Consider the following 20230-nt stretch of genomic DNA (forward strand, 5'->3'; position numbering starts at 1 on the left):
TGGCTTCAATTTTTTCTGTGAAGCATGAGGCAAGGTTTTCAGGTAAGAAGGTAGGGGAGGAATCTGAAGAGAAAGGGGGGTTTGGAAGAGCTGCTGTCATTAAATCTAGAGTCAGAGAAGGGTAGAAGAACTGCCTTGTGGCAGTGAGGGCCCAGCTGAATCCCATAACAAATTTATAGTGGACTCAACATGTTTTCATATCGTTCTCCAGCTCCACTGAGCACCACAGGCATAGGAATGAAGAAATAGGTGATGAAAGTTAACAGAGGTTTGCAATTCGGCATGGTCTTAGTGGTGACTGGACAAAGGACAAGGGATCTGAGAGTAGAGTATAAAGTTGAAATGGCTCACCAAGAGACTGAGACTGGGAAGTGGGAAAAATGTAGTCACTACAGGGGTGAAAGCCTGAGAGAGTATTGAGGGGAGAAAGGCTCAGAGGACAAAGAATAGGGTTGGGACAGAAAGACATATCTAAGGAAGAAATATTAAGAAATTCTGTAATTTATGAACCAGGTAGGAGAATATTTGCATATGACAAGATCAAGAGCATAACCATCCCAAATGTAGCTAAATTTCTATAGAAGGTTCAATGGAGGAGGAGTAGGCAAGGGAACTCAGAAGACTGAAGAACTGGGAAATTAGAATATAAGTACTATTCTACCCATTTTAGTTAAAAGAATCCAGATAAGGCACCCAAAATTAAGAAATCTAGGGTCTCTGCAAAGGCAACCACTTTCAAGTCAAAACGTAAGATTAAGAGTAAACTGTTACTGAATTTATTATGTATACTAGTAGGGTACAAAAAAGTTTAACTTTCAAACCTACGTGTAGGAGGATTACTTACATGATTTTTCCTTAGCAGCATCCAATACCCGAGGAACATTCTCCCGAATAAATGAATGAGCTTTCATAATGAAACGAACCTATGAAGGAAAATATTCAACTATCTTCCATTGTTCTTATAAGTCCCACCACCATTATGACAATGTGATATACTAACAACAATGAAAACCTCTCATGCCTCTGGTTCATTCTGCATATAACTATAGCAGGTTCATTCTAAAGACAACCAAAAACAAAACAAAAACAAACAAGCCAAAAGCCATCTCTGAAGATGAATACTAGTAATCCAAGGCATTTTTCACTATTCCTACCCCAACTACATCAACCACGGCCAGTATCAAATTAAGAAACCAACTGAGTTTCAAAAAAAAAATTAGAAGGTTCAATTAGCTAAGTCAACAAACATATTAGAACAAAAGCAACAAAATAGTTAATTCCAAATATTTTTTTTAGTTGAGATGACTTTAGAAGTACACATCTTCAATACTCAGTTTTTATGTATCTTACCTTTCAACTAAACTTCATTTTATAATGTACATTATTTTGTAACTAAAAATTTTAATTAGACAAAAACATGGCTGAAAACTTACAATCTTACAGCATTAGAGACACCCAGGAGATAGAAGATGATGACTATATAGCCAAATTAATGACTAAGAGATGCAATAAACTTCAGAAGTATAGTGTTAAAACAAATCCAAAGTATTTGGGGGTTTTGTTGCTTTAAAATTTGTTTGTTCTTAACTAAAGAAAACCACAAAAAAGAAATAGCAATAAAACTGTCTAACTTTCAGGCTTGGAACTCTTAACTTGCCCCTATCTTCAGAGATGCCATTATAAAAAGAAGGGTATCAGCATTCAAGTTCAATGCCTGAAAAGTCCTGACAGAATACCTTCTTAATTTCCAAACCAAAAGAGAGCCTACACATTTTTTATTTTGTTAGGAAATGCAAATGTAAGCTGTTTAGAAAATTCTAGGATACTTACCTGTTCAAATATGACAACGAATCGGGAAGCTGGTGGTAAAGTATAGGCCAATACTACATAAGTTGCTCCACATCCCAAGCCTACAACCTGGAAAAGCATGAAAAGCATCCCATACAAGAAAGAATGGACAACTGGACGGGAACTCGTGGTATATCCTTTGGCCCAGCGCTCAAATAGTAAATAAGGAATGATCAGTGTGGCCAGGAACATGGACCACCAAGTGCAAATTACAACTGAAAATTTGCCAAAAGCGTAAGTGAAGAGACTGAATTCTAGGACAAGCCTGGAAAAGAAGGAAAAAAATACATAAAACACAACAGGAAGTTAAATATACTATCCACAAATGTTTAGGTCATCATTAAAAATATACTGCCCTACCTAAGCTCTGTTGATGATTTAAATACTCTATAATAGGAAATCCTACCACAATTAATTTCAATGTGCTTCTGCTAGACAGAGACCATATTTGATTCATAGTCTAACATTCTCTACAAAAAAGAAATAATAATGTTCCTGGAACTCCAAGGGGCAAATGGTTATAGAAAAACTACCTTCACACTTACAACCTTGTATTTCTTGTACTTATGACTAACTCTATAAACACTAAAAATCAGATTTTTAGCTTGTATTGTTTGTTGCAGGGCTCTAATTAAAAACTTAAATCTCTAGTTCTTGTGCTTCTGAAAACTCTCTATAGCAAGCAAGCCTTATGTTCTGAAAATAACACGCAAAATCTGAACTACAAGCTAAGTTTTATTTTTTTTAAACAAGTACTTATGTATCTAAGAAAAGATGAGATTTTCCACTTCAAAAGTTAGCACTTAAAAAAAATTTCCAGTTATTTGTGCCTTCTACTCTATGAGATATATAGCTGCTGCTTATTTCTAGGCCATAGATAGTTATCATAGGCATCATTTCTCTCTACAGGACATTTACATTCCATTGTCAAATGTACTTATTACTCAAATTTAAATTACAGAAATAAAAACTTAAATCTCCCTTGCCAAATTCAACAATGTTTTCCATATTATCTTACCTTCCTTCATCAATGTAGTCCACTACAACTGTGCTGAGAATGAAGAGGATGAGGAGGGCAATAAACATATGATATATTGTTCGAATGTGGTCTACCTCAAATAGCTCACTGCAATAAAGTTGAAAGTGAAATGTCATTAAAATACAAATTACACCACCTTGCATTCATAAAATGTTCTTTATAACAATTCAATACTTTTTTTATTCTAATATTTCTCTGATTGAGAGCGGAAATCATTATCCTACTTTGAAGATTAGAAAACTAAGATATGTAGGGTACTGAGTTAAATTTACCAGAATAAGAGCCATTCCCCAACTGAGAAATGGTCAAAGGATTTGAAAAGGCAGTGTTCAGTGGAAGAAATTCAAGCTATCAATAGCCATATGAAAAAATGCTCTAAATCACTACTAATCAGAAAAATGCAAATTAAAAACAACTCTAAGGGACTACCCTACACACAAATCAGATTGGCTAAGATGACCAAAAAAGGCAATAACAAATGCTGGAAGGGCTGTGGGGAAACAGGTATACTAATGCACTGCTGGTGGAGCAATGACCTGATCTAGCCATCATGAAAAGCTATTTGGAGTTGGCCATGATCATCACAAGTCTAAACCACTGTACTCCCTTTCCTTCCTACTCACTCCTCAATCAGCCCCATCAACAAACAGGCTACCTCATCCCACTGAGAATGACTCCAGCCTGAGGCCAACAAGATCAGAGGCTGGCAGACATTCTACAAAGGGGCAGACAATAAATATTTTAGGCTTTTCAGGTCAAGAGGCAAAATCAAACATATTACACAGGTACTTAAAATTTCCCAACAAATTTACTGATGAGATTCCAAATATAAAAATAATTGAGTGCAGATAATACAGGTCTACTAATGAGAAGAATGGAATTCTTTTTTGAAGGATAACATTCACTTAATTGGATTCAAAGTTAGTATACTCTGTCATCAAAATCAATTGCAAATGCTCACCTCAATGCTAATCTATAATGAGATTTTACACATTTCACCTCTGAAAATATCTTTCCACCCAAATAGTTACCACCAAATACTGCTATTAGTCCACAAGGATATGATTTCAATTGAATATATTTATCACTTGAAAGGCATTTATAAATTTCTATTAGATTCTTCTCTTGGTACTTACCTTTTATTATGTCATTACACTACAGATTAATCATTTCTAATTGATTAAGTAGAAGCTCCTCAATTACAATAAAACAGATTTTGAAATATGAACATTTCTTTTGTACTTATATTAAGGTCTGAAAAATGATATTAAAACTGCAGTATGAACTTGGAAATATATATATGTATGTGGGAATGGAGATCTCATTTCTTATTTTAACTTTTGACCACACCAGATAAAGCAGCTTGACATTTCTTGTGACTAAAACAACATTAGTTTTTATCAAACTGACTTTACTGTGGGATAAGTTTTGCACACAAGCACTATTTTGCCTTGCAATTTTAGGGTGAATTCATTAAGAAATGTTATCAGATCTGCAGTAAAAGCTAATTTGCAAAGCCAGTTAATGTTCAGAAATAGTGGTTGAAGACAGTTCTTCACATTCACAAGAATTTAAATCTCTACTATGAATTCAAAAAAACCATAATATATCTTTTTCTTTTCTTGTGTTGACATGATGGGTATACACACTGATAATTTTTTTAAAAATCACACTGCAACAATATTCGCGGCATTCAAAATGCTATTGAGCTAGAATGGTGTCAATTCAATTTTTTTTCTTTTCCTTTTTTTGGCAAGGCAATCACGGTTAAGTCACTTGCCCGGAGTCACACAAGCCAGTGTATATATCATATGTCTGAGGCCGTGAAATGGAAATTGGAAATTCCCCTTTAAATTAATAAGATCACTCAAATAAATAGGTTCAGATCAAATCTCGGTCATGACCGTTCCATATCTCCTGAGTGTTCTTGGCCTAGCATTCCAGGAACTAGCCATTCCTAGGTCACTTTGACATGGAGGGTTGGCTCCTCTCCTTGTGAGACGTGATGTTATTAAAAAACAAAATACCAAGCCTCAGGCGGATGGGAGCGTGGCTAAGGTCAGATGTGTATTGAACAAACCATGAATAGTGCATGCATCAAAAAGGGCTTCTTGGCCCCAAGCCTTCTTTGTTTAGAACAATATAAAAACACTGCGTCCTGTAAGCCCGCTGAGCCTCACCCCGCGGGAAGGACGCTTTGCCCGGGAAAATCTTTACACAATTCAAGTTTGTACGGGCTGCAACGGGGCTCCCAGCCGTTGATTGACTTTGGAGGTTCCCTTGAATTGGTGATGTATTCTCTTCCATTACCGACTCTCTTGATCGGTGCTATGTTATTGATTGTTCTTATTGTTATATGCTTTCTATGCAAATTCAAACTATCTGTGCCTTGCTTCTTCTAAATAAACGATCTATTTCTTATTATTTTTTGGTGCATTGGAGAGTGTCATTTATAGGAGCGAATCCGAACCTCACTAAATCCTATTAATACAGGCCAGTTGTGAATTCAGGTCCCCCTGACTCCAGGGCCGGTGCTCTATCCACTATGCCACCTAGCTGCCCCATCAATTCAATTTGCTGAGCAGCAGGGTGCTGACCACACAATCTGCTGCAACTACTCAACTGAATTTCAGATCATTTTCATGTGCTGACATTACTCTTTTTTTGAAATTTCCCTCCCAACCATTTAAAAACATAAAAACATTTTCTGGTCATGAGCTGTACAAAAACAGGTGGTAGGCCAGATGTGGCCCATGGTATAGTCTGCCAATCCCTGAACGGGATGACTGGTGAATTCTTGCCCAGAATCACGCTATCATGAGAAGCCTAAGCCACTCTCCTCACTTCCCAGTCTGTCGTACCTTCACACTGGCTGCTTTACCTCAGGCTGGTGCTCTCCTCAGGTCCAGTCATGTCAGAAACTTCATTCCTTAGCTATAGGCTACCCTATAGAATAACTTCAGTAACTGACTAAAGCAAACTGAGGGTTTTAAGATATTGAAATAAAAATTTCCTGTTTGAAATTGTGTTCTAACACTTTTCTTAAAAGAATGGTAACATAGTCTATATACATGATGACCAGAAAATCTCATTTTTAAATTCAGAACACTTAAGGTGGCGACACTATAGGTGGGGAGGGAGACTAGAACACGAGATTACCAAATGTAGGTTCCATACAATTTGAGACAGGTGTGCTACTAGCACATCCATTGTAATAGACAAATGCAAGCAAGATATACTCACTCCAACATAGACCTTCTTACAACAAAAAGCTTTCCTTCTGGACGATTTCTCAGATCCCTGGCAAAGAGGAAGAAATTTTAAATACTTAAAGGGCTATTAGAAATCTGGTGCCATAATAGGGAATAACAAGGCAAAAGTTATAATGAAGAAAGAAAAAACAAACATTCTTACTTAGCTCTGTGGTTACTCTTCCCTCTGTTGAGAATAGCAAAGGATGTCGCAGACCCAGAGGTATCCAGTGAGGTTGATTTATCAATAAGATTGGTCACAAATTCATCAAAATGATTACCTACTTCCTTCATAAAAAATGGCTTCAACTGCTACAGAAATAGAGAAAATAAAGAAAAATATTAGTTGCTTCAAAGATACTGCATTTTATCAGGTACACTTTATGCCAATACAAATCAAAATTCCTTGATACCTTCATAGATGGTCTAAAAGCATTATTATCTGGTGCCAAGCTTCTGGTGACATTTCTTCGAACTTAGCTAAACCAGTTATGTGGGGAAGGGATTCCACATCTGGCATACCAGGAGACTAAGGGTTCAGAGAAACAACTATACTTAAAAAAACCATGCTCAGTGATCCTCAAGTCAAAGCAGCTCTTGAGGAATTTCCAGGAGGGTCTCAGGAGCTTCCTACTCAAGCCACAGAGTGGAGGGTATATAAGTATTCTTCACTCAAAGAGCCCACAGCTAGATTTTGGAACAATCTCCCTGGAGCAAAACCAACTCAAAATGCCCAGGGGCTATCCACAACAGACCTGATTGGTGGTATGGGAGTTGGGGAGGTTAACTCAAACTGCCTCAGGTCTACAAGATCCTTGACAATTCAGTAGAAGATAAGCAGTCACCAAGGCCTTTCCAATTTAGCAGGACGTGACAAAAGTGGTGCTTTGCTGGCCCGTCATCACATTTTCACATCATGATAAAACACGAACTTTGAAGGAAAAAAGTATGGAGACCAACAACATGCTTGTGGTACAATGACCACACTGTAAAGGATTCTTTAACTGAAGATGGATCACGGTAGGGTATGTGAGACCAAATAATTAAGCTTGCATAATTTAAATGTAAACAAAGATGTAAGTTGTGTGCCCATCATCCCCAGAAGAGGACCAGTGACATCACAAGGGTGATATCTTGACTTCTGCATGAATTGGATTTAAATGAAGCCTCACTCTCTTCTCTGAAGTCATTGAAGCCAATTGGCAAGACAAAAGTTAAGAAGACTGCTGATGGCCTGGGATGACGTTGGCCTTTCTAAATCCAAGTCTTTCCCAGGCCTCATTTTGTAACCTTAAAGCATTATATTAAGGTATTATCATTAGCATTTATTAAAGCCTTCTACTTCTCGGTGGGAATAGTGCACTAATATCTTAAGTAGTTTCTTTGGGCCTAGTTTCTCCCCATTTCTAAGCCTTCCTTCAGGATGCCAAAAAAAAATCTCAAAAACCTCCAGTGATCCTCACCACCCCCCAAACAAAATAAAAGCCAGATCCAGCCTAGCTTTGCAGCCTTATTTCCTCATATTCCCTTTTACACACTCCATACTCTGGGCAAAGTGACTACTTCCCTGTTCCCCAATCTCATTCTGCTCTCTCTCATCTCCATTTCATGTCTACTTACAACCTTCAAGCCTCTGCTTAGGAGACTCTGAAAATAATGTTCTTAATAAGAAACAAAGATATTTGTGTACGTATTCCACATAGACTACTCCTCCTAGACTAATAGATGCCTAAAGGTAGATGAAATCAAAGGTGCAGACCACCTTCTCCTCTTCCCTCCTCAAAAAGTTTCATCTAGGGCAGCTAGGTGGTACAGTAGATAGAGCATGGGCCCTGAAGTCAGGAGGACCTGAGTTCAAATCCAGCCTCAGACCAAACACTTGACACTTACTAGCTGTGTGACCCTGGGCAAGTCACTTAACCCCAATTGCCTTAAAAAAAGTTTCATCTAGCTCTTGATAATTTGTACTGTTGGAAAAGTAGAACATCAAATGTAAACAGGTGTGTTGAACTTTGTTGTGCCTCTATTTCAACTGAAAAAAAAATCTCTACTTACCTGACTGACAAAGTTACTGTTGAGAGTCAAATAAAAAAATGTACATGAAAGCATAATGAAAAGCGTAGCTTCTATGAGATGTGACTTCTCCCTCTTACGACACTTTGTCACAGGATTCTGCTTATTTTTATGTTATTTTCCATAACATTTTGTACCCTTACTGCAATCACATTCTGACTAACTATGTACTTATCTTCCCTTACCAGACTATAAAACTTTTTGAAGACAGAAAGCCTGGATGAAATTATGTAAGGAATCTGTAGTGGACCGAGGCAGCGCAGTTTTGTAGTTTCATCCAGCAGTCCTTGAGCAGAAGCAAAGGCAGCAGATGAGAAGAGGATTCTGAGGGGGAGCGTGACAATGTCAGATCATTGACAGGACATGGGGCCAAGGTACTGGAAAGAACATTATGAAGGGCTAAATGGTTTTACACCAAAGGACAAAATGAGGAAGGGAAGAGAGTGCGGCCAGTGTAGGGTGGTGCAGGAGGGTGAAAACGAAAGAAAGAATAGAGGACAATATGTTGGGTTCGTCTAACTCTACGCATGTAGGAAAGCCTCCATTCTCCCTTCTCTACCTGCTTGGAGATGGGCAAACTCCAAGGATTGTCACTGCTGATCGCCAATGGCCTTCCAGAGCTGCAAAGTTTTCTCTAAGTGAAGAGTAAGCAAAAGATGAAAAACAAGTATCTCTAAATAGAACAATAAAATCTAATCTGCTGGGGGCAGCTAGGTGGCGCAGTGCATAGAGCACCGGCCCTGGAGTCAGGAGAACCTGAGTTCAAATCCAGCCTCAGACAGTTGACACTTACTAGCTGTTTGATCCTAGGCAAGTCACTTAAACCCATTACTTAGCCAAAAAAAAAAAATCTAGTTAACATAGTCTCCCAGACTGTTAAGAGTTAGATGGGACCTTAGACATTGTCTAGCTCAACTCCCTCATTTCACCGAAAAGGAAATGAGGGCTCAAAAAGACTGATGCGAGTTGCCCTGGTCACATAACTAGTGATGGAGGGGTAAAGGCAGATTTAGAACCCCAGGTATTTGTCCTCAAATAGCTTTCTTTCTATTACATCATGAAGCCTGTTCACTCTAACACAAACAGCAAAATGAAAAGACTTAAGATTAAACTTCACCCTCACCCCTAAAAACTGATTTTTCTATATGCCAGGTGCAGGGCACAAAAAGATACAAGGATGGCCAATAAGTCCTGAAAACGCTGGGTAAGCCGAGGTGAATCTGGAATGGCAGCTGGACCCAAACTGTGCAGGGTCTTGAATGGAGGCTAGGAGTTTGTAATTAATTCCGTAAGCAATAGGGAATTACTACAAGTACAGAATTGATATGAATGGAGCTGTCTCTATCATGGATAAGGTATTATGCAAAATTCTGGAGATAATGCCCATTCCCTTGCCCTCAAGGAAAGAAGAAACATAAGCATAAGATACCAAGTCAGAATGAACAGTTCATCTCAGGTCAGGCTCTCATCATCCCAGCGTCTAGAATACTGCAATGCCCTCACCAGTGGTCTCCTGGCCCCAAGTCTCACCCTCACTACAAAGGTGTCAAAGTGATTCATCAAACAGATCTGACCACGTCGCCCCCACCCCCTCACTCACTGAATTCTATTTGCTGTTATCTCTGGGATCAAACATAAATTCCTCTGTTTTATTTTTAAATCCCCTCACAACTATGTGACCCCAAATTACTTCTCCAGTCTCACTACTGCTCTTTTTCTTGCACATTACAATCTCGAAAACTGGCCTTCCCTGTTTATTATACACAGCTCTATGGTCCATATCTTTTAAGCAAAGTTTTTCCTGATCCCCACAACTGCTGATGGTGCCCTCCTTCACTTCCTTACATTTATTTTGTATTTATTCTGCAAATATAATTGTATATACACTCTCTTGAGAACAGAGATTATTTTGGTGCCTGTATCTGTATTCCTCTCACCTAACACAGTGCTGGATAACAGGCTGAAAACCTAGGACATGGTGAGTGATTAGTTGTCAAAGGATGAGGAAAATGAAGTTGATGATGATGGCTGAGATCTGGATCCTAGAAGAATGGTGATTCTATAAATAGAAACAGTAGGTTAGAAAGCAGGGGCGAAGGAAGATGAGGAATTAATTACTCTCCCTGCATCCCAGAGGGAGGCCACTATCCCCCAACTTTGGGGATTTTCCCTGGCTGCCCCTCTGCCTGGAATTCTCTCATCTCTGCCTTTCAGCTTTCCTGGCTTTCTTCAAGTCTCAAGTAAAATTCTACCTTCTGTGGCAACTTTTCCTCATTCCCCTTAATGCTAATGCCTTCCTTCCAATTTATCCTGCATATAGCTTGTTTGGACGTAGTTGTTTGTCCATTGTTTTCCTCATTGGACTGGGAGCTCCTTGAGATCAGGGACCGTCTTTTGCCTTTCTTTGTATCCTCAGGGCTTAGCACAGTGCCTGGCAAATAGTAGGTGCTTAATAAATGCTAGCTGATTGACAACAGCACCCACAAACATTGACTGACACTGTTGGTGACTCAAAGAGCTGAAGGGGTTGCTAGCCCTTGCTCTAATATTTCCCTGTAAAGGTTAACTGATTAGCTAAAACAGCTGAAAGGTTTCTGAGACAGAAGTGGAATGATCAGAGTGGTACATTAAGAATTGTGGTGTCAAACGCAAACAGGAACAGGGGATATTAAACCACACTTAAGAAGACTCCTCATGGGCTGCAAACTGACTTAGAAAATGGCATATTAACATTATCTATGTTTTACTGTATTTTTATTGTTAAATATTTTCCAATTACATTTTAATCTGGTTAGGCAGCACTCGGGAGTGTTGTGGACCTTCTCTCTGAGACCTCAGATTAAGAGGATTTTTCATGTGGGGAACAATGTAAAGGGTGTCCTGGAGCAGGCAGGGAGCGCAGGTGGGAAGACTAGTTTAGGAGTATATTTTGCAATAGTTCAGGTGATAGGTGACTGGGGAAGACCTGAACTAGGGCAAGTGGCAATGGGAATGGAAAGAGAGAGATTCATTTAAGAGGTATTACAGAAGTGAAACCAACTACTCAAATATAGGGGAGAAGAAACAGCCAAAAGGAGAGATCTTTCAGGTTTAGAGTCTAGGTAATTGAGAAGACAGTGGAATCTCCAGAAAGTTTAACTCCCATTTTAAGTCATAACTTACCACAATTCAATGCTCTGGTTCAACATCTCAGACATTTGAGTTTTACCTCACCTTCGATTTCAAAAGCATTAATACTAGATGCCTGCAGGAAGCTCTGTGGCACAGAAGATAGAAGGCTGGAAACCCAAAACTGCACTCTGTGACCGTGGGCAAGTCACTTACTCTCTCAGACTCAGCTGCTTCACCCATAAAATAAGGATGATAACACCTATCTCACAGAGTTGGTGGGAGGATCAAATGAACCTTAGCTATTGTTATTATAGTCAAATATAACTTATTCATTTCTATTCATGCCTCATTCCCAAAATGAGAGTGGAAAGAAGGTACCAATACTGAAAGGAGGTACACTGTACTGCAGAAACCAAAACAAGGAGGTGGAGCCAACATGGCAGAGTTGTAGAAGCAGTACAGTGAGCCCCAAGCCACCCCGACTCCCACCCTGCCCAAAACATTTCCCAAAACAGATCTATAAAACTAACCAGAACAAATAGTGACGGGCAAAGAGAGCTAAAACCCTGGGGACAGGTCTGGCCAGAAGCATGCCACACACAGAGCACTCCAGTACCCTGGAGAGACTGTGCACTAGAGCAAGAGAAGGTCCCAGGCACCCACCAGAGCACTGGGTGACCCTGGGTGAACTACTTAACCTCTGTTTATCTCAGCTTTCTCATCTGTAAAATCTATAATTGCCAGAACTCCGAACAGTGCCTAGCAAATAGTAAGGACTTAATAAACACTTGTTGAGTTAAAGACTTTACAATGAGCAAGTGATGGTTGTGTGGAAAGTCACAAACTTGTCACTAATTCTTTCTATCTAGCCACCTTTATCTCTGTTCTTTGTTCCACAGTAAACTTACCCTCATCTGCCTTGGTTCTATATTTGGCATTTAAAGCCCTTCAGGAGTTTTTCAGAAGCTCAGAAGATCATTTGAAGTAAGGTTTGTTTAAAGAGAATGGAATAGTGATGAGTTCCCCCACCCTGGACATCTTCAAGCAGAGCTCCAATACCCACAAGTAGCCCATTCAGTCAACCCTGAGAGGTAGGTCCAATTATTATCCATCTTTTATGGGTGTAGCAGAGGGACCCCAGTCATGGTTCCAGGGCAGAGAAGAAGGCTCACAGACCAGAGCACAGGCCAAGACAGCAGTGACCATGCTTCTTGGATCATGCCACCTTGGAAGAACTGAGGGGTTGCAGACCCTCAGAATTAGCTCTGAAAAAAGCACCTGGCAGAAATGAAAGTCTCTCTTGGATAAGGGTAGGGTAAGATGAGGCTAGAGATGTCTATTCTGCCTCCCTTGCAGCCACACACAACTATAGCCCCTGGACACATGTGGTCCCTCTCTCCATTTGGGGTGCCATATCCTTACATGCAAATGTTCTGTCCGTAGGAATATAATTTTTGGTTACTTATATTTTGGGGCTTGGGGGCTACATTTTTTTCTAAAATATAGGACAATTTACTTTTTGTCCTGTGCTATTTTCATTTATGTTTTCTTGTAATACAGCTCTGAAAAAAACAGATTTAAAAAAAATAATAATGGTTTTTTTCCCCAATTAATAGTACTTGATTTTTTTTCCAATTACATGTAAAGATAGTTTTCAACATTTACTTTTATAAGAGTTTGAGTTCCAAACTTTTTTCTCCCTCCCTGACCAAGAGGGCAAGCAATCTGATATAGGTTACACATGTACAATCATATTAAACATGTTTCTAATAATGGTTTTAAAGGAGTCCAGTGATTCTCTGGACTAGCCCATTGTGTTTCAAATGGAGTTACTTGACTACCCTTTAAGTCCAAATCACCCTGGCTTTCTCTGGATGGCCAATAATAGTCCCAGCCCAAGTCTCTATGACCCCCAGTTTAGGTTTTGATGGCCTAAAATGAGTATAAATAGCAACTGTTCTCTGTTCTAGAAGAAGGTGGGACTTGTGCTGAGACCTGAAGCAAGACAGGGAAGCCAGGAGGCAGAGACGAGGACAGCCAGAGAAAACGCTCAGAGGCCAAAAAGCAAGAAGCCAGTGTCACTGAATGGCAGAGTATGTAGGGGGAGTTGGGGAGGAGTAAAGTTTTTATATTTGACCCTGGAGCCACTGGAGTTTGAGTGGGGGATCAGACTTGTGCTTTAGGAAGATTAACGTAACAGCTGAGAGGAGTGGGGAGAGACTCAGCTGGGAATTCACAGTCTTTTATTCTCATCTTGTGTCTGTTTCTATAGCCTAGTTCTTGGGCTCTGGGTCAAGCTCAAAAATAACTGCTTTATAAGAATATCTTAATTCCCTCAATGATAAAATAATAATACTCATCTGGTTCCTTTCTACCTAATAGATATTATAAGAATTATTCATTACTTCAAGTACTCTAAGTGTCTATATGAATGGCAGTCTTTGAATAAGGTATTATTAAACAGGCTAATTAGATGCAAGCTACCTTAAATAGAAAAAAGGGAGGAAAGCCAGTTAAGAATTAAACTGGCTTTCAGCCAAGTTTTTTGGCCAACACTATTTCCTCTGAAGATATTACTGCAATTGTTGCTAAGGAAAATGCTACCTGTGTTTTGAGTCATATCAAAATCAACAAATATTTGTTAGCACCTTTTCAAGTACTGTAAGATACAAGTATCAAGAGTGAAACAAGCCCTGTTTGCAATAAGTTTACATTCTAATGAGGGAAATAAGTATATATAAAAATACAAATTCATACAATTATTACAATTATAAAGCTAAAACAAATGCATTCAAAGTGATTACATACAAGGCTGTTTAGGCAGCAGGACACTAACAGCTTGGGGCGAGGGGCTGAATCAGGAAATGTTTCATGCAGAAGATGGTAGAGGTTGTGTACCTTAAATGCAACGAGGATGCTATTAGGTAAAGAAGAGAGGGCAACTAGGTGGCACATTGGACAGAGTGCCTGGGCTGGAGGCAAGAAGACATGAGTTCAAATACAGTCTCTGACACTTACTAGCTCTGTGACCCTGGGCAAGTCACTGAACCCTGTTTACCTCAGTTTCCTCATCTGTAAAATGAGCTGCAGAAGAAAATGACAAAACCACTCCAGTATCTTTGCCAAGAAAATCCCAAATAGGATCACAGAATTGGACAAAACTGAAAAATAACCAAACAACAATAAAAGAGAGAGACCATTCCAAGTATGGGCAGCAGCCAGTACAAAGGTAAAGAGATGGTAAGCGAAGAAAAACGAGAAAGTCCATTTGGCCGGGTTGTAGAATGTGGAAAGGGGAAAGCTGAAAAAAATAGGTCGGAGCCAGAGTGAACAGGGTTTTAAAACATAAGGAGTTTATAAACTAAACGGAAGAATTTCTATTTTATCCTTGACGTGACAGGAAGCCATAGGAGTTGATTAAGAAGGGGAGTCACAAAGACATGGCTGCAGTTAAGGAAGATCACTCAGTTGCTGCCAAGTGTGGAAAATGAATCAGGTTGGTGAGAGACCGGAGGCCAAGAGGCCAATGAAGAAGCTGCTGTAAGAATCTGGGTGAGTGGTGACAGAGACCTGAACTAATGTGACAGCTCTGTGAGTGGGAGAGAACAGTCCAGATATGAAAGATACTGCAAAGGCAACTGATTAGACATGTGGGATGAGGAAGTGAAGTTCAAGACAATGCCAGGATTCCAACCTGGGACACTGAAAAGAAGTAGTTTCTCTGACAGAAAAAAGATGCTTGGCAAAAGGGAGGATTTAGAGGGAAAGATAGAGGTCAGCTTTAGATCTGGCGAGTTTATAATTTCTCTTAGACAGGGGCAGCTCAGTGGCACAGTGAAAGCAGCCCTGGAGTGAGGAGGACCTGAGTTCAAATCTGGCCTCAGACACTGAGCTGTGTGTGACTCTGGGAAGGGAGGAAGGAAGGAATGAGGGAGGGAAGAAAGGGAGGCAGGGAGGGACAGAGTAAAGGAAGAAGGGAGGGAGGGAAGAAAGGAAAGAAAGAAGGAAGATTTCTCTCAGACATTCAGTTTGAAAGCAGAGAAAGAACAGCACCTAAAACCTAATACTTACTGAGAAATAAATTTTAGTATCAGCTACATGAGCTAAGGGTCTTCACAAGTATGAATACAAACTAACAACTGATGAAACCTGAACTGTGCTCATTGTTTTAAGGTATCCTAGTCTGCCACCTAAACTGAACTACATTACAACATTCTATACTTGGTCACATTTTAATCAATCTCAACAGTTAATAAAACCACCAATTCCACCTGGCTGGCACCACAGCTTCTCTGACCAAGTTTGTATTTTTCTTATTTATTCTTCACCTAGCTTTCTCAATACTCCATCTACTGCTACAATGTTAGAAAAAAATGCACAAATCAGAAAACACACAAATCCAAAATTGATTAAAACCTTGAAGTAAGCTTGTATTTCTCTCTCTAAAAATCCCTCAATATCTACTTAAGTGACATTTATGTCATTTTACACTTTTTCAAAGTGCCATCACAATCTTATTTGACACTCACAACATCCCTGTAAAGAGGATTACTATCCCTACCTTACACATGAGGACACTCAGAACTGAAGAGGCTGTTGACTACTGACTATGAGAGAAGGAACAGGAAAGAAAAATGAATGAGGTTATAAGCAACTTTCCCAAGAGCCTCCTGCCAGTAAGAAAAATGAGTACCAATAAAACTCAAATATGAACAAGATTCCTGGTCTAGTGCCACGCTGGTGTCACCTAAATATTTTAATTAGATAAATTCAACTCCAAGGGACAGGAACAATATTTTCTCCATAAAGACTTCTATTGAATACAAGTATTTTATAGATTTACTCATTTACGTAATATTTATGTTAACCACAAAGATCAGGCAGAAGAGAAAAAGTAGGGGAAAGGCAAGGCCACATTTTCACAGGACAAAAGCAGAGGCTAACACACACCTAACAAGAGTTAGAGAAACATTATGAAATAGTCAGATGCTAAAATGTTTCTGGCCAGAAAACACCTGGGAACTACTGCACCAGACCTGCCTCTCGACTACATGAATTCTGTTAAGATTTAAATACCACATGTTTTAATATCCAGGTTATTTTATGTTTCTATACGATCTTTACTCCAAATAAGTATCAAATTGTGCAAGCTTTTTTCAAGCTGTCTCCTAGGGGGAAAAAGAACCTCTTAGAATGTATTACTCAGAATGTTAACACTAAAGAAGAGCTGTGTGAATTTGTCATCTGATTCTTACTCACAGTTTGGTCACTTACTGAATTGTGTAATATCCTTTGCTACTGTTGATTTCAAATGCCAAGTAGAGTAAGACTGCCTTCTTGTTCTAAAGAGATATTTTTAATGGAAGTCAGGATACAAAGGATCATAGACTAGAGGCAGGAGGGAGCTCAGAGGCCATCTAGTCCATCCCCCTTATGAAAAGGAACAGGATGCCCAAGGTCACATAAGTAAATGAGAGATGGAGAGTCCGACCCCTGGTCCTGCCTCCCAAGCCAGGGCCTTTTCCACTGCACCCCAATGCCTCTCCTTTACTCCCAACCTGGGGGACAGAGTCATTGAGTTAGTCCAGAAAGTTTTCATATTCACCAAAGCAGATAATACTATGGAGAACATAACTATGTCCTAGATGTAAGTTAATGACAACATAGTTTACTTACTAAAACAGGATTTGGGGGATCTGAATCTACCTCATACTGTTCTTTATTTCATGTCTATCTACCGTTTCAAAGAGTAAGCCTTCTAAGAGCTGTAACTGCGACCTGTGTTTTTTCTTGTTTGTTTTTTAAATGTGCTTCTCAGCCCTTGGTAAAGACATTCAGTTACTTGGTGGCTTGACCTCTACATAACCTTTGACCCCACTGCTCACTCTCTCTTATTTGATACTTTTTTTCCCCTGGGTTTTTGGGACACCACTTTCTCCTACTTATCTTTCCACAACATCTTAAGTCTCCTTTGCTAGATCCTCATCCAAGTCACGCCCACTAACTGTGGGTATCCTCAGGCCTCTATCCTGGGCCCTCCTCAATTCTCCCTCTATACTATTTCACTTGGTGATTTTATCAATTCCCGTGGGTTTATTGATTATTTCTATGCTAATGATCATTTAAACGTATCTATCCTGCCCTAAACTCTCATCTCACATCAGCAAATGCCTTCTAGAAATCTCAAACTGGATGTCCAATAGACACCTTAAACACATCCAAAATGGCACTTACTATCTTTCTCCCTATCTCTTCCCCCCCCTTCCCTATTACTCTACAGGGTGACATCATCCTCCTAGGCCTCAGGTTCACAACCTAGGAATTCTCACTCTCACCCTTCCACATCCAAGTCGTTGCCGAGGCCTGGCGATTTCATCTCCACATATTACATCTCAACATCTCATATGCCCCTTCATCACCTTATACCTGGACTACTGCAATAGCCTGCTGATGAGTCTGACTATCAAGTCTTTCCCCACTCCAATCCATCCTCCATTCAGCCACTTAAGTGATGCAATCATGTCACCCTCCTACTCAAACTCCAATGGCTCCCTATTGCCTCCAGAATCAAATGTAAAATCCTTTGTCTGGGGTTCAAAGCCCTTTTAACTGAGCCTTTCCTCACTTTGCAATCTTCTCACTTTCCTCACCACTAAGCACTCTTCAATCCAGCGACACTGGCTTCCTAGCTAGTCTACCAGTAAAATACTCCTTCTCTCAGCTACAGGTTGCAATGATCTTTTGCCTCATTTCTGTCTATTGGCTTTCCGGATTCCTTTCAAGTCCCAACTAAAATCCTTTATTTCACAAGAGGCCTTTCCCAATCTTCTTAATTCTAGTGCCCTCCTTCTGTTAATTATTTCCTATTTAGCCTGCATACAGCTTGTTTTGTTCATATTTGTTTGCATGTTGTCTCTCTCATTAGATTGTAAGCTCCTTGAGAACAGAGATTATCCTTTGCCTTTTTTTGTATCCCTTTGCTTAGCAAGGTGCCTGGCACATAATAGGTCTTTAATATTTACTGACTGATTGTTTAAAAAAATAAGCCTAAGGCTTTTTCATCAAGCTACTCATTTTTCAAATGGATCTATGATCTCACTGGTTCAGCAATTTCTTTTTACAATGCAGACTCCATGCTATCCTTGCCTGTTCATCCTATGCAACTCTGACCCGCATCGTCTTCAAAGTTCAGAGGGATACATACACCAGGCCCAATGCTACACCTACTTGTGTTATGCCTCATGTGATATTTATTATCAGAGGGTTACCTTCTACTACTCCCTGCCTTCTAGTACTCCCAGCCCTTTCACCCTCTGCCTGGAAAGGCTTGGCATTTAATAAATGTTTATTGACTGAATGAATAAACAGGGCCATTTCTGTCCTTGCATCTTCTAAGGAGTCCTGAGTAATCTTGATTTATTTGAGATGGAAAAGCTGTAGTCCATTGCTAACTACTAACGCCCTCATCAAGGATACACTCAATTTGTTTATTCATGAAGCTCATTAAGGTCTTGGTACAGATGGTAGAGTAGACCTACAGGTCAGTAGTTACTGATACTCTTTTTTCCATACCGTCACTCCTACAGGCACCTTGTCTTTCAGACCCTCAATGCCTTCACAATTTTACTTTTTGCAGCACAGAGTCTCTATACATGATCCATTCTGGCTGCTTCCTTTCCCCACAGTGACATTTCTACCTCCTTTGGAAGCATTTTGGGGATAGTGATGTTAGGGCCCACATGTGGCAGTCCCACTACTCTTGATGGAGAAAAGTTTGTTGAAATGATTGTTGTAAATCTTTTTCATGTTTCTTCTGTATATAATCTGCTTTCCAGTTACATCTTTGAATGCCAGATGGCTTTTAGTTGTTTATCTTCCCAAATTATGTCTAAATTGGTTTTACTCTCCATAGCTTTGCTCTGCTTTCTGAGATTACACTGCTCATAACCAATATAGTTCCAAATTCTCAAGAAGGTTTTATAGGGTTCAGAGCGCTACCCTAAAAAATGGATTTTCAAATTAATTTTAAGGGTTGATATTGCTTTTAGAGAAAGAAGGAAACTGAAAACTCATCTAATGTTAATACCTCTGAAAAATCAGGTAAGATAGAGAGTCATCAATTTTTATGAAGCTGGTTTATACCTCACAAAAAAAGTAGTTTAAAAAAAACAGGTGGGTGGGAAGAGGGGCTGCATCAAGAGGGCAGAAAGACTAAATTCTGATAGGGAAAGTCAAGAAAAAGTCACAGCGAATAATTTTTTCAGCCCAAGGCAGCTTAAGAAGACAGAGATATCTGTGGACATTGGAGTGGAAGCTGGCCAGAAGCACAACATGGTGGTAGCAGCAGAACAGAAAGGGATCCCAGGGGACCCCTAAACTAGCATTCAAGTGCCACCTGTCAGCTCTGTCTCTCACTACCCAGTTTCAGTTCACAGATATAGGGCAGAGAAGAGCAGCTGTGAATAAGCACAGACCCTAGCTGAGGAAATAAAAAATATTACTCTTTGCAGGTGATATGATAATTTACTTAGAAAACCCTAGAAAGTCAACAAAAACACTAATCAAAATAATGAATAGCTTCAGCAAAGTTGTAGGATGTAAAATAAATCCACATAAAACATTAGCAATAAAACCTAACAAGAAGAGACATAAAGAGAAATTCCATTTAAAATAACTACAGACAGTATAAAATACTTGCTAGTCTAGCTGCCAACACACACACACAAGAACTGTACGAACAGTTACAAATTGGAGAACTATTAATTGCTCAAGTAGGTTGAGGCAATATAATAAAAATGACCATACTATCTAAATTAATTTACCTATTCAGTGCCATACCAATCAAATTACCAAAGAATTACTTTATGGAGATAGAAAAAATAACAAAATTCACCTGGAGGAACAAAAC

At 39.4% G+C, this 20230-nt stretch overlaps 1 protein-coding gene across 3 annotated transcripts in view; it reads right to left on the reverse strand.

The window, feature by feature from the left end:
- SOAT1 (sterol O-acyltransferase 1) overlaps positions 1–20230 on the reverse strand; it is a 79580-nt gene that overhangs the window by 21538 nt on the left and 37812 nt on the right. For 2 of the 3 annotated variants that reach the window (XM_020984322.2, XM_020984320.2), the window contains exons 4-8: positions 6302–6450; positions 6131–6187; positions 2867–2974; positions 1831–2113; positions 845–923 (exon numbers count right to left, since the gene is read on the reverse strand). In XM_020984322.2, the coding sequence (XP_020839981.1) occupies positions 845–923; positions 1831–2113; positions 2867–2974; positions 6131–6187; positions 6302–6450 (676 nt within the window). The remainder of the gene's footprint in view (positions 1–844; positions 924–1830; positions 2114–2866; positions 2975–6130; positions 6188–6301; positions 6451–20230) is intronic. The other variant, XM_020984321.2, reaches the window with a different exon arrangement.

This window comes from Phascolarctos cinereus, unplaced genomic scaffold, assembly GCF_003287225.1.
Source record: "Phascolarctos cinereus isolate Bilbo 61053 unplaced genomic scaffold, phaCin_HiC Scaffold_5;HRSCAF=322, whole genome shotgun sequence".
Classification (NCBI taxonomy): Eukaryota; Metazoa; Chordata; class Mammalia; order Diprotodontia; family Phascolarctidae; genus Phascolarctos; species Phascolarctos cinereus.